The sequence below is a fragment of the Podarcis tiliguerta genome (assembly GCF_965153285.1).
Source record: "Podarcis tiliguerta genome assembly, chromosome: 2".
NCBI classification, from domain to species: Eukaryota; Metazoa; Chordata; class Lepidosauria; order Squamata; family Lacertidae; genus Podarcis; species Podarcis tiliguerta.
This window is the reverse complement of record NC_139535.1, coordinates 45,501,925-45,517,952: the sequence shown is the minus strand read 5'-3', so window position 1 is coordinate 45,517,952 and position 16,028 is coordinate 45,501,925. Positions and strand designations below refer to the sequence as shown.

Sequence of the window (16,028 nt, the reverse complement as noted above, 5' to 3'; positions counted from 1 at the left end):
AAAGAAAAGGGGAATTGTGATCTATGTGAACCCTAAACTAGACGCAAAAAAAATCTTTAAGGATGATGAAGGTAGATTATTAGGGGTAAAAATAACAAAGGGTAAAGAACATTTAATTATAGTAGGAGTTTATGCACCGAATGGTAACAAAACAGAATTCTTCAGGAAAGTAGAAGCTAATTTACTGGAATTTATAGAAGAGGAAATTATTCTGATGGGAGACCTAAATGGTGTCACATCAATAGAATTAGATAGGACAGAGAGGGAAAGAAAATCAAAAAAAGGCAGACTCCCAGATACCTTCTTTCAGATGGTAGAAAACTTAAATTTGATTGACACATGGAGATATAAAAACCCAGGAGAAAGACAGTATACACATTTCTCGGAAGTTAAAAAATCAGCCGGCAGAATTGACAGCATATGGGTATCAAATAATTTAACAACTAAAATTAAAAAAGCAGAAATACAGACCAAAATTATTACAGACCACAACCCAGTCACATTAGAATTAAAGGAATACAAGAAAACTAATAAAAGATGGAGACTTAATGAAAGAATATTAAATGATGAAAAGATTGTGAAAAAAGCGCAAGAACTAATGAAAGAATTTTTTGAATTAAATAAAGAACAGGATACAGACATCAGGACAATATGGGATGCAAGTAAAGCTTTCATAAGAGGCTTTTACATACAACAAAGTGCAATAAGGAAAAGAATCAGAGAGCAAAAACTAGAACAAATAAGGAAAGAAATAGGAATAAATGAAAAATTATTAACAAAACAACCAAAAAATGAACTAATAAACCAAAAACTAAAAATATTACAAACCCAGGCTTCAGCAATATTAAATAGTGAAATTGAGGATAATATTAAATGGATGAAACAAAGGTCGTTCGAATTTGCAAATAAACCCGGAAAGATGCTAGCCTGGCAATTGAAAAAAAGACAAAAGGAAAAACTGATTGATAAAATAGTGGAAGAAGGGAGAACTTTAGATAATCCTGAAGAAGTCAAAAAGTGCTTTATAAAATATTATAACAAGCTATATAAAGCAGGAAATGAGACAGAGGATGAAATAAAAGAGTATTTATATGGAAAGGATATACCTAAAATTAAGAAAGAAAAGATTCAAGATCTAAACTCCCCAATAACCACGACAGAGCTTCATCAAGCGATAATTAAGATGAAACTGGGAAAATCCCCAGGTCCAGATGGTCTTACCGCAATACATTACAAAAAACTAGAGGAACCATTATTATCACCTATGAAGACACTCTTAAATAGAATACTAGAAGACGGGAAGATTCCCAACACCTGGAAACAGGCTCACATAGTAGTAATCCCAAAACAAGGACGAAATAAAGAGTTTATAACCAATTATAGACCAATATCATTACTAAATAATGATTATAAGATCTATGCACAAATATTGGCAACAAGATTAAAGACAGTTTTGCAGGATTGCATAAATAAAGAGCAGGCAGGGTTCTTGCCAGGCAGGAAAATGAGTGATAATATAAGAACAGTGATTGATATGATCGAGTATTTAGACATGAAACCGAGTAAGAAGGTAGCCTTTGTCTTTGTGGACGCGGAAAAGGCGTTTGATAAAGTATCATGGAAATTTCTAAAAATATTATTAGACCAGATGGACATGGGGGACCAAATTACAAGAGGGCTAAAAGCAATTTATGAACAACAAGAAGCAAATATAATAATAAATAATGACACAACTGATTATTTTAAAATACAGAAGGGCACCAGACAAGGGTGCCCACTCTCACCGTTATTATTCATTTTGGTTTTGGAAATATTAAATCAAGAAATCAGACTGGATCAAGAAATAAATGGAATATCCCTAGGAGAGAAAATATACAAAATAAGGGCATTTGCAGATGATTTAGTCTTAATGGTGGAAAACCCAAAGGAAAGCATAGCAAAAGCTCTAGAAAAAATGGGAAACTTTGGAAGGGTCTCAGGTTTTGCTTTGAATAAAGAAAAAACGAAACTAATGGTAAAAAACATGGGAGATCAAGAGAAAAAGGAACTGGTAGAAAAATTTGGATTACAAATTGTAAAAAAAGTGAAATATCTAGGGATACAAATAACAATGAAAAATATAAATTTGTTTGAAGATAATTATAAAAAAAACTGGGAAGAAACAAAAAGAGAAATGGAAACTTGGACAAGATTGAATTTAACACTCTGGGGTAGAATTTCGGCTATTAAAATGAATATTTTACCAAAGTTCTTGTTCCTTTTTCAAATGATTCCCATAATAGGTAAAGATGATTGTTTCAAAAAATGGAAAACGGACCTAACAAAGTTTATATGGCAAGGCAAAAAGCCACGGATCAAATACAAATTACTAACCGACATAAAAGATAGGGGAGGTTTTGGACTCCCAGACCTGAGACTATATCACGATGCGGCATGCTTTACTTGGATCAAGGATTGGATCAAATTGGATAACAGTGACATTTTGGATTTGGAGGGATGGAACAATAGATATGGTTGGCATGCATATCTAATTTATAACAAAGTGGCAGTACATAAAGATTTCCTAAACCACGTAATTAGAAATGCATTGTACAAGGTCTGGGTGAGATATAAAAGGTTGTTAGAACCGAAAACCCCATGGTGGGTCTCACCATTAGAAGTAACATCTGTTAAAAAGAAAAATACTATAGGGAAAATGGCGACATACCAGCAACTCCTAAAGGAAGAACAGGGTCAAATAAAATTAAGACCATATGAAGAGGTGACCCAATACTGTACTACATGGTTTCAATATCACCAAATTGCACAAATATTCAATCAGGATAAAATAATAGGATTTGAGAAAGATGAATCAAATTTACAAAAAGTATTATTACAAAACTCCAAAAAAAATATATCCAAAATGTATAATTTTTTATTAGAATGGGAATTAAAGGATGAAGAAGTAAAAGAAGTTATGATCAAATGGGCATGGGATATAGGATATGCGATTCGGCTAGAACAGTGGGAGAAATTATGGAAATATGATATTAAGTTCACAGCATGTTACACAATAAGAGAAAACTTTATGAAAATGGTGTACCAATGGTACTTAACTCCGGTAAAACTGGCTAAAATTTATAAACTAAATTCGAATACCTGTTGGAGATGCAAAAACGAAACAGGAACAATGTTTCACATGTGGTGGGAATGCCGACCTATTAAACAATTCTGGAACGAAATTTACGAAGAACTCAAAAAGATGTTTAAAATATCTTTCAGTAAAAAACCAGAGGCATTCCTTTTAGGATTAATTACAAACGATATTCCCGAAAATCAAAGGAAAGTATTCCTTTATGCAACAACAGCTGCCAGGATGCTTATAGCAAAAAACTGGAAAGGGAGGAAAATTCCATCAGTGAAAGATTGGCAAATTAAATTTTGTGAATACATAAATCTGGCAAGACTCACAGCATTTATAAGGGGACAATCGGACCAGAAATTATTAAAAGAATGGGGTTGTGCAAAAGAGTATATGAAAAAACATTGTTCTGGAGTAAGTGTATTGGTATGTAATGAATGATGCTTTACAGGGTTAAAGGGAAAAAAAAATGGTGTATATATATACATATATATATATATGCAGGTTTTGGTGTCCTCGGGTGTCTTCCCGTGTAAAAGTTGGGGTGTCTAGGCGACGTTTCGACGAGGTCTCACTCGTCATCTTCAGGCTGGTGCTTTCGGCTTCTTGTTACTGGAACAGAGCAGGATCTCAGTGTTTGAGTTCCTATAAATACTGTTGAGGAGGTGTGGTGTATAGCCTCCAATGTTCTGGGCAGAGAGGAGGTTCCCAGGCTAGTGTGCCTTTTCTTCTTTTGTTCCTTAATTACTTGAGGGATATCTTGAGTGATTTCTTGAGTGATTTCCTGAATCCCACTTAGGTGGGTCATTAGGTGTGGATTAGTTGCTAAAGCCTTATCCACAACTAATATAAACTAATATAAACTAATATAAACTAATATAAACTAATATAAACTAATATAAACTAATCCACACCTAATGACCCACCTAAGTGGGATTCAGGAAATCACTCAAGAAATCACTCAAGATATCCCTCAAGTAATTAAGGAACAAAAGAAGAAAAGGCACACTAGCCTGGGAACCTCCTCTCTGCCCAGAACATTGGAGGCTATACACCACACCTCCTCAACAGTATTTATAGGAACTCAAACACTGAGATCCTGCTCTGTTCCAGTAACAAGAAGCCGAAAGCACCAGCCTGAAGATGACGAGTGAGACCTCGTCGAAACGTCGCCTAGACACCCCAACTTTTACACGGGAAGACACCCGAGGACACCAAAACCTGCATTCCTGTACCCGTGAAAATCTACGAAAGCAAATATATATATATATATATATATATATATGTATATGTATATGTATAGTATAAAGATGACAGTAATTTAACCAGACACAACAATACAGTAAGAGTAAATTTACTGAGGTTTTAGAACAAAGAAAGGAAGTCAATATGTGTAAATGTATGTAATGATATGTTTTTTTTTTTTCTTGTAAATGTGTGCTTTTTCGTTTTTGTTTGGTTTTGTTTTGTTCCCCTTTTTTCTGGTTTTTTTTTGTATGTTCCGTTTTGTTTGTTTGTATAGTATTTTTTTGGATTCAAAGTTCGTAATTTTTGTCATGATTTTGCAATGAAAAAAATAAAGTATTTAAAAAAAAAAAAAAAAAAAAAAAAAAGAGATTGAAGTCAACAGCGCAAAAGGGCCCAGCTGAAGATCCAGAGACCTTCAATTCTTGAACGAGTTCAACGACTTGAAAATTTAGCACAAGGAAATTATAGCACCATAACTCAGGCACATTGTTAATTAGATAGTTTCAGTGTGGAACAAATGTTATTTCCTCCCCGGAGTAATTCTAATACAATTTTGTTTTTCCCCTCCCTTTTGACTGCAATGTGTTGATAAAGACCTGGATGAGTGCCTTACAGGTATTCACAGTTGCTCCAGAAGACAATTATGTGTGAACACATGGGGATCATTCTACTGTGTCAACCACAGTGTTATCTGTGCAGAGGGCTTTGTACTCAACATGCATAGAAAATGTGTTGGTAAGAGGATATGATAGGTGGCACCATAATTCTTCATGCTACGCAATGTGCTCAGCTTCATATCTTGGGTGCTATAATCCCCCCTTCCCTCTCTGTATTTAAGTCTACGAAAAGGCATGTCCTGTTATCTGGATTGTGTTTAACATTGTCCATTTTCTGTTGCGTGGCTTTTGCCCAAGCAAAATCTCTATATAGTCCTAAACATCCATAGCTGTGATGGCTCCATTCTGGTAGAGGAGAGGTGACCATTTCAATCACCTACCTTTGTATGAACCATCATAACATCTGTGGCTTTTGTCTTCTTATATCAGCTTCATGTATTTGTCTCATGACCACAGTGAAAGACAGTGCATCCAGGAAGGACTGTGGGGAGAGAAGAAGGAACTGGGAGGAACTGAAATGGTTATATTTTACCCATCCCTAATAGGAAGCCATGGAGCTGCATGGTCCATGGTGGGCCAGTGAGCCAGTGGAAGGATTTGCCAAACCTGGGCTGCGTTGCTGTCCTTTATGCCACTTTGATAGCATCCTGAAAATTCCCCGTTACCCTCAGCTGGTTCCACTCCAAGCCTACATTTGAACACAGTTGAAACCAGAGCTTTTTTCCAGCCAGAACTCAGTTACGACACCTCTAAGGTGGGCGCCATTACCATTATAATACCATTATAATAGGCGTTCATGGTGAGTTCTGGCACCTCTTTTTTATATATAAAAATAGCACTGGTTGTAACTGATGCCAATATTCCTTACTAGTGTGAGATGTAATGCATACACTTTTAACACATACCAAAAGGCGGCTGTTCTTTCACAACGAGACATGCCCCTCCTGGTTAAGTTTTGTCTGAGCTATACTGCAGCACAAATGGTTCTAGATAAATGTTGTTTCTGACACATATTCCATATGCACGTGTTTCCTGTCTTTGCATTTGACTTTGCTGTACGTGTGGTACACGGAGTACTCATTTGCCATTATTAACATTTTCTTGACTTTTTAAGGAGGCAGGGAAAACCACAGATATAGGATGGTTTCTAATTTATTGAGTTGCTGTCCCTCGAAAGAACCATAAAGAATCCTTGGCCAGCTCAACTGCTTTCGTGCTCCGTCTTGAACTATTTTGGGGGGAAATATAAACGATTTTGAACTTAATGTCTGCAAATTATGCATTTCTAATGTCTGAAGTTGTTAATAACATCAGTATGTGTAAACTTACCAGTAAGGGAGCCATCTTCTCTGGTTCCAAAATGGATCACTTAAGAAGAATATTGTCTCTTGAATTTCCTGTAGTTAAATAATGAAAGATTGAAATTCCAGCTGCATTCCTAAGTGGGTTTCCAGAATTCCTGATAGTCAGACATGCTGTAAAAGTCACTGTCTATTAATGCAGCATAGAGACACCTCTTCTGTGTTGTTCCATGAATAAGAACTGCATTTTTCTCTCTCCCAAAAGTTTCATGTTTACCACAAAACTGCCCTAGTTCACACAACACAGTAAGCTTCTCTCCAGCATTTTTTATTCCCACTCCTTGGTCACAACTTGTGGTGAGGAGTGAACGTAGGTTTGGACAACACACTAAGCCAAACTTTGTTTTAGCTCACTGTGCAGTTGGAATATAGAGGATGGGAAGAGCAAAGCAGCTGTGAGCCTGCCTCTGAGGTCCTGCACATTTGCACAATCCTGGAAAGCCATACATCCTAGCTGCACTATACATATACGATAGTAGAAGACCACTTTAAGGGGTTCTGGGCTTTACCCAAAGTATCCTGGAAACTGTAGTTTGTTAAAGGTGCTGAGAGTTGTTGTTGTTTAGTCATTTAGTCGTGTCCGACTCTTCGTGACCCCATGGACCAGAGCACGCCAGGCACTCCTGTCTTCCACTGCCTCCCGCACTTTGGTCAAACTCATGCTGGTAGCTTCGAGAACACTGTCCAACCTGGGGGCCACTAGGTGGCGCGTTGGAAGATGGCCGACAATAACATCTCTCTGACCCATACGAGGTATTAAGGGGCTGCTATGGGAAGTAGGCAGCCTTCCTACCCCCCCCCCCAAGGGTATGGGGGGGGCTGCCCTGCCAGCGGTGTTCATAATGCACCCCCTGATCCGAGAGACGGGGGTGTGGAACACTTGGCAAAAGCCCTCGATGGAATCAGATCTTCCCGACGCCGATTCCAATCAGCGCGTGCTGGTTGCTTCAGCCTGGAATTATAATTGGAACTAATTGGAAATAACGGATCGGAAGAAGGCTGAAGCACATATATCAAGTGAGGCTCGACGATAAGGACTGCTGATTAATGCATCTCTGTGATCGGGAGTGACGGATGGATAAGTAAATCTCTTGATGAATTACCACCATGAGAATGTAAGGCTGGAACGAAGGGGGGGGGTGGAGGAAAAAAACTCTCTTTATTTCCTTTACATGATATGACTATAATAATCCTCCACCCTAGAAAGAAATAAGATCGTCGCGTTTTAAAAAAACATAAACAGAACTTTAAAACTGTGTGGGGGAAATGATTACAATACGAGAAGATCGAAAGGCGAGAAGAAGGAAAATTCCTATGACGCAGTTAAAAAAACATGGCGTCTCGCCAAGACAGGCTGGCAGGAGAACAGACAGGAGGGGGAGGAGATTCAGGACTATTTGAAAAAGAAAGAAGGTTGGAATGCAAGTTTGACCTGACAGAGCCCCTGATAATGTCTGATTTATTGGGCTAGCCTGAGGAAAAATAATGGACCGACCAAAGATTAACAGAGGTCGTTCCTGAATAATATGAGCTTGGAAGAGCACAAAACCCACACAGAGACGCCAAATCTTCAATCTGTTTGTGAAAATCATCAGAGATCGCAAAGAAAGGAATAAATGATAACAACAAGAAGAGAAAGAAAGTAATAAAGATCTATCCGAATCGAACTGGATGGAACTGTTTAATAAAAGCAGCAAATAAGTGATGTCTGGAGTCATCTGGAATTTTGGACTCGTGCGGAGCTTGATGTATGGGTACCCCCCAAAATTTTAAAATTTGGCTGTATAATTTGGAATTAATGTGATTTGAACAATGTGATGTGAAGAACACTGTCCAACCATCTCGTCCTCTGTCGTCCCCTTCTCCTTGTGCCCTCCATCTTTCCCAACATCAAGCTATTTTCCAGGGAGTCTTCTCTTCTCATGAGGCGGCCAAAGTATTGGAGCCTCAGCTTCAGGATATGTCCTTCCAGTGAGCACTCAGGGCTAATTTCCTTAAGAATGGATGCGTTTGATTTGAGAGTTGTTAGGAGACCCCTATTTCCCTAACAGAGCAACAATTCTCAGAGTGGTTTAATAGTCAGTTCTTCTACAAACATTGGGAACTTTAGCTCTGCATTTTTATCCCAAGGAAAACCTGGTGACCCAGTTTGGATGTCTAGGCAGCAATCTTTAGGTAGCACCCTTCAAAGACTCCCCCGACCCTCGGATATGGCCAAACAACAGCATCTATTTAAGCTAAAGAGCAACAGCAACAAGAGACTGGTAGCAAACAAAACCCAAATTCCTCCCAAGGTCTAGATGTGTTAATGAAAATCATTTGGCTGTACTTATAGTTAATTTGAAGATGCAGCCGGTAAGGTGGTGTTCCTTTTGTGCTACATCAAGATGCAAAAATGTAATAGGTTGCAACATAAACTGTCCACCAGTTTATGTTCTTACAAATTCTTTTAACCAACAGGTGGCAGCAAAAAGGCTGCTGTAGATCCTTTTGGTCTCTGCCACTTTAGCCAAGAGGAAGTGTAAGCAAGATCCCAGCTACAAGTGTGGCTTGCAAACCTCTCATCCTAGTAGTAGTTTCAGGCAGGAAGGACTTACACCAAAGGGGGTGACTTCTACCAAAGGGGATCGCAGGAAGGGATCTTTACTGCAAAGGTTAGCAAACCTCTGTGTTTAGCATTCGGCTCAGCAATGTTTCAACTTACAGACTTAGTTGTGACTGAGCCTGTTTTTCTATACAGGTCTACACTTCCCTTTTATACTCCTTAACCGCTGATCAGTTTCATTAATCAACCTTGAGTTTTAGTGTCATGGGTATTTTTGTGTGGGGTGGCAGATTCCCTGTGTTCCTGGATGGGAATGCTGAGTGCAGTCATGAACACCTGAGGAATATCAGGCCCTCCCCAAACTACTCTTTGTTTACTGGCGGTACTCAGCTCTGTGCTCTGCAGAGCCTCCAATGACTGAGAAGCTGGCAGGAACAGCAGAGGCTGATGCATCGCATCACAAGTGTGCAGAAGTGACTCATTGGGTGGGGCAGAGTGACCGTGCTAGCTTCCTGGCAGGTGGGTAGCTATTACTTGCCGGGAGGGAGAGAGGCAAGGTGGTGGGGAGGTAGGCATGGTGCTAGTGTTGCCATTCCATTGCTCCTGCTTACGAGTTTGCACAGCACTGACCTTCCTGTGGTCTCACCCCTTCCCTTTCTCTCTGGGTAAGCAACAGTGGCCGGCCTGCCAGGAAACTACCATAGCGGCTCCACCTCCATCTGCCAAGCCGCTTCTGCAAGTTTGCGTACATGGATACTTGCCAAGAAATGACTGCAGACAATCGTTTTGTGATGGATAGACTGGCTAGGAGTTCCCCCCTTGAAGGATGGCCATTAGAGTAAAAGCAAGCAGTTTACAGTGGGAGTCTTGCAAGCTCTCAGAAAGTCTTTGACTCATGTCATTGCAGCAACTTTTTCTAAAGCTACCCAAATATTCACAGAAGGCAATAATGAAATGTAGCAGATATTAGAAAAGTAATTCATGTAAAAAGCATGAAAGATTGCATTAAAATCCCCACTCAGGTTTCAGTATATTAATGCAACCATATGCTGTACATATTTAGAAAGCTGACTCTGAACTGAACATGAGAGGACTTGTTAACGTTGTTGCTTGTAAAAAAAACAAACAAAAGGCAGGATCAGCTGAACATTTCCGTGATAACTAGGAGGATACTTCAAGGAGATTTTTCGGCCACATATTTTAGGAGTGTTGAAGATATGCTATGCAGAAGATATATTCAGAAGCACTCCCCATTGAGTTTCTTTGGGCTCACTCCCAAGTAAGTATCTTGAGGATTACAGCCTTTGTATTCTGAGATATGCTAACTTGGAAGTAAGTCTCATAGAGTAAACATCAATAGAATTGGGCCACAAGTAAACTTTTCTGTGAATGTTTTCATAGACTCGGTGAGTTATTTAATTTTTGTTGGCATTCATCAAATTTCATGATTTCACATTACAAATAAGACAATGTTGAAAATATTTGTTTCGCAGTGTGATTCAGTTTGCTTCCTGACAGGTCAGTATTTCCCAAAGAATATAGATTGCATTTTCTTCTCTCAACTAAGTCTTCACATTCAACTGAAATCAATCAGCATGCAAGTCAAACCTGTGAAATTTATTTCACTGGTATAAATTCCAGGGAGGGAGCTATTTATACATCTTGGAGATGGTGAAAATAATTGGAGTCTTCTCTGTTTTCATGTTTCCATATCATTCTAGTTTTAATTAAATGTTCAAGGTCACTTAGGGATTCCAATTACATTCTGTTTCCTTCCATCTTTAATCTCTGGCAGCTTTTTGAGAACCATCGAGAGTTGGAAGAGGCCTTGTACACCTTCTCTCAGCCCCTTTGCTTGATACAGGAAATGGAGAGAGTAAGAGCATACCCTGCTCCTCTCCCAACAGATGACTTCCCAACCTCACCTTGGAAACTTTAGTGAGTGTCCCAAGCACCTTGCCCCAGTGAGGACATGGGATTGGAAATTTAGAGGCACAGCGCTCTATTACAGCAGCTCCTAAGGTGCAAGAATCACATGCACAGCTCCTGTTAAAAAGCTAGCTAGGCATCTCCTTCTTCAGACCTGGAGCAAATGTGCATCATGCCTCCATCAGCACATTTAAACCCCACCTTCTGATGTAGTGTGTGCAAGCAACTGGTGGCTTCTCCTGTGCAGCAGCACCAGCTGCTCCTGTCGCTTTAAACCCTCCTCATCTTTGGATGACAGCAGGGGAGAGGACAGAGGAAATTCTAACAGCCCAGTTCTCTTTGAGGCTATGTCTTCCACCTCTATGCATTCCTGTACTTCTTCTCCTGCCTCCTCTTCTCCCATCTCTGACCACCCGAACCCTGCCTCACGGGTGGCGTAGAAACCCACAAATCACTGGCCCCTTCCCCTGGATCATCCTCCTGTTCCTCTTCCCACCCTTTGGCTCCCTTCCTGTCCCTGATAGTGAGAGAGAGGCAATTTGTTTTGTTGAAAAACAGCTCTCATAACTGAGAAGTTTCTCCTAATGTACAGCTGAAATCCACTTTCCTGTTCCTTGAGGAGTCATCTGGAGAGTTGGAGTGTGGTGTCACATCTGTGCAGACGACACTCAGTTCGACCTCTCCTTTCCATCTTCATCAGGAGACGTTGTGAAAGTGCTGGAACAGTGTCTGGAGTCTTTGTCCTCTTCTATATGAAGGCCCTTCAGGTATTCTCCCTCAGCCTTTTCTTCACCAGACTAAACAAACCCAGGACCTTCAGACTTCTCTCATATGACTTATTTCCCATACCACCAACCAACTTCATTGGACAGGATTCAGCTAACTTAGTCCTGGTAGCAGAAGCCCATGCAAGGTCTTCTGTTAGTTCAACGGTACTTTTGCCCCCTCTTCTCCTCCCACACCTTGCCCTTCCCCAAACTGTCTAAGGGGGTCTGAGAACCTCTAGATCAGGTCATTATCATCATCACACTGTTGATTCATCCCTCAGCTAGTGATTAACTGCAATCCTCAGATCATTTTCACATGCAGTACTGCCGAGTCAGGTATTCTTCCATTATATTACTTTACTGTAATACAATGTACTGTAGAACATCTGTCTTGTATGCAGAAGGCCCCGGGTTCAATCCCTGGCATCTCCAGGTAGAGCTAGAAGAGACTCCTGCCTGATGTCATAGAGAGCCACTGCCAGTCAGTGAAGGCAATTTTAATCTAGATGGGCCATTGGTCTGACTCAGTATTTGTCTGTTTTTATAAAGGCTGTCAGCCTGGCTTATTCTGTGCCTCCCAGTAGGATTTCTACACCCTTTCTGCCTTTGACATTTTAAAAAAAAATCCCCTGATTTATTCTTGAGATGCATCATTCTTGCTTATGAGACATAAGTGGCTTGTTGGTTGTATTTCTATCAAATAAAGCCTGTATATTACGGATGGACTGTCTGGTTGAGGATTTATTTATTTCAGGATTTATTTTATCTGAACACATTGCTAGTGTAGTTGCTCTTTTCCCAAGAGGACTGGATTTAGTGGGGTGTACCTCAAACGATGAGGTGAATTGGGGTGATTCAGGGAAAGGTCTCATATTTCTGAGTTGGATTGTGCCATTAACAACAACAACAACAACAACAACAATTTTATTATTTATACCCCACCAATCTGGCTGGGTTGCCAGACATTTCAAGACATTTCAAGGTAAATCAGGGACCACCTAAGCTTTTGGGTGGATCTGTGGCTTCAGCTGTCTGAAGAATGCATGGCCATATTGTTTCTGAGAAACAAAACCAAGCTGGGGTAATGGTCCATGCTGCTAGAGTTACATTTCCCCACCCCAGACATTCAGCAATATTTTTTTCACCACTTGCTTCTCCTGTGGAAATAAATATGGAATTATATTTCTTCCAGGGAAAAGATGCTGTATTTCCCAAAATCCACGAGAGGCAGCAGACCACCCACCACCACCAAACCATGGAGTAACAGGGTCCCAGCTGGGTGGTGACATTTTCCCCATCCCAGTCTTTCCATGTTCTTTCCTCACCACCAATACTACCCCACCTGTCCCAAATTCTGTTGTATCCACACCAAAATGTTCTTCGCTGCTGGGAGAACCACTGCAATTATCATTCTGAATTTGACAGCCTCAGAAGGGATGGCCATGCCTGCAAACTGCACCAATTTGGATAGAAAACAAAAAAGTTACAGATTTTCCTTTGTTTAAAGATTTTTTTAAAAAACGTGTCCTGCATGAAACTCTCCAGATATACTCAGCCTGCACTGGGCAGGCTTAATTCATTTGTGAAGGAGGGAGGCTCATGTACCTGTAAATTTCATCCACTTTGGCCAAAAAGGGAGAAAGCTATGCATATTTTTAAGATTCTCTATTATAGCAAATGGGGGACACAGAACTTCATTTTAATTCAGCTCAGAAGCTGAATCACAGATCAAAATGGAGAGAGCATGGACACCCACACAGGAAATCTTGGGACCTGTGAACACTCCTAGCGAACACTGCCTTCCGTAAGATCTGGTGAATAAGTCGATATACAACTGATTGAGGATATGGCTATATTAGGAATTCCTGGACCTTCTCACAAAACAAGTGAAGGGATTTCACTCTGCTACAGCCTCTTGCTATGTATGTCCCTGTCACCATTACTATACCCAGTAGCATACAGTGCCTTCCCTCTGGCTGAGATGCTGCTGCATACCAGGATGAAGAAAAGAAGAAGTGAACTAGTGTTGTGGTCAGCATGGTGCAAATGCACCAGTGGAACCAAACTAGTGCTCTTGCCAGAACATCTGCTGTACCCCAGCCCTGCTGCTTCCTCACTCCTCCCCCTCTCTGTCCTAATTTGCAGCAGTAACTCAGCCAGAGGGAGGTCAGATGAACACAGCTCCACCACAACATCTGTTACGGACTATATCTGTATTACTGTCACAGTTGAATTGGAAATGGCAAGAATCAGCTTCTGGCTTAAATCCTTGGACCTCCACAGCCCAACTGTCAACCATAGGTCCTCTTTACAGCCCTAGAGCAAACTCCTATTGTATAGCATGAACTAGTCTTACTTAAATGCTGGCAAAGATACCTGTCCTTCTTTGTGGTTCTTACTCCTGGTTGCATTGCTGTTCTACTCATGTTTGTCCTTTGTGCCCTGTTGCACCTAAGTGGTTTAATCTCTCTGAAAATGTTTTAATGAACATGAAATCTAAATTATATGTGCTGTCTTAACTGGGGTCATCCTGCGCATGAGATGTAAAGCCTCCCATCAAAGCCTTCCTAACTTCTGTGTCTAATCAATTCTTTCCACTGTGACCTTGATGAATGCATCATTCAGTGCAAAATCAAAAGAAGGAATATGTCTCATAACTCTACCTATAAAATGAAAGTGTTTTAAGCTCCTCTACCTTGGCAGGAAACTCTGGAAATAGCACCATGTAAACCTTTCCTTTTGGACAAAATAACTTCTACTAAATCTTTTAAGATGTTTGGTTTCCTGTAGTGAACTTAAAAGAGGTAAGTTCTTTGGTGTGTGCTATACTGACATCTGTTTCCTCTCATAGATATTAATGAATGTATAACAGACGCTCATACCTGCAAGAGAGGGGAGCACTGTGTTAACACAATTGGATCCTTTACATGTCTTCAGCAACTCAACTGTGAATCAGGTTATGAGCTGAAGGATGGTGAATGTGTTGGTGAGTTTACTTATTTTAGTATGAGTGGTGATTTGTGTGCTGGGGGTAGTATATTTTTAATTTTCAAAATAAATATAAGCACAACACACTAATAACAACAACCTAAGTGCAATGAGATGGGTATTCCAAAAGAATCTTGGGTTGCAGTTAATACTTTAGAAAAGGAGAAAGCCTCCTAGTAGAAGCAGATGTACCTAGTACATGAATCAGAGTGCAACTCAAATCTTAAATATGCTACACTGGGGAAGGATTGGATGTGGTAGAGATCTCCTGCCACCCAGCCCAGAACAGATGCCTATAAAGTGGTGCTAGCACCATTCCATCAGGTTACAAGGTCTCTTCTACCTGCTGAAAGTGCAGGGTGTTCTATGGGCAGGGATGGACTGAGCTAGCATGGGATCCACTGCTGCTGCTGGTTTGGTAACCACTCATGGCCAAGTATGATTGTCTTCCATAAACACGGTTTTAACAGTGAGTCTGTAAGTGACTGTGGAGGCCAATTCTGGATCCACACGTCCTTCCACAGTGGGGACATAGGTTTCCGGGCGGGAGTTGATCGTGGTGATGGTTTGCCAAGCGTGCCTTCCTCTTAGCGCATTTCACCCTTCCATCCTGAGTTCCGGCATCTTCAAAACCCATGACACCTTTGGTAAAGGCTGTTCTCCAATTGGAGCACTCGCAGGCCAGTGTTTCCCAGTTGCCTGTGTTAATACCACATTAGGCTCATTGCTGTCACTTGGTGTCATTGGATCTAATCCAGTCCCGCTACACCAGCTCTGATTGCCCTGCCAGTGCCTAGAAAAGGTGTTCATATGGAAGAAATCCAAGCACCAGGCAGTAATTTACTTCCCTGATTTACTTACATTCTGCTCAGGGCTGGAGCAGGACCATCAGTTGAACACTGTGGGTCCAGCAGTTACAATCTCTCTTCTCTCCATGCGTTTATTGGATACATGAAGGGGAGCATGATAATAATTGTCAAGGAAACTCTCTAACTTTGAATTGCTTACAGACACTCCAGTTTATGTTAGCTAGTTTCAAATATTTGTCATCATTACCATTTACAGATGCTTATGAATTTAAGAATGTTAGGGGTGGGGTGAAGCCCCTGATTTTAGCAAACTGATACATGAAATTGTTGCCATAAAATTGAATGGGAGACAATCTAGGAACACTGAGTTGCATTCAACTAAGCCCTACTCAGAGTAGACTCATTGAAATGAATGAATCTTAAGTTAATCGTGTCCATTAACTTCAATGGATCTACTCTGAGTAAGACTGACATGGAAGACTACCCCCTGTACATGCTACCTTGAGCAGGAAATTGATGTGATGAATAAATTAATTTTAATTACGAACTTGGCTGTGAAATTTTCTTTAATTTGGTAGGCGGCTGGACCTGCTGCATCATGGGAAATGGCTTGCAGTGTGACCTGCTGAGAAACATCTCTCCA

General features: G+C 40.5%; 1 protein-coding gene across 1 annotated transcript in view; it reads left to right on the top strand.

Annotated features, from left to right (window-relative positions):
* Positions 1-16,028, top strand: part of FBLN2 (fibulin 2) — a 122,014-nt gene that overhangs the window by 88,780 nt on the left and 17,206 nt on the right. The window contains 2 exon segments of the mRNA XM_083420707.1: positions 4,964-5,104; positions 14,440-14,574. Coding sequence (XP_083276833.1) covers positions 4,964-5,104; positions 14,440-14,574 — 276 coding nt within the window.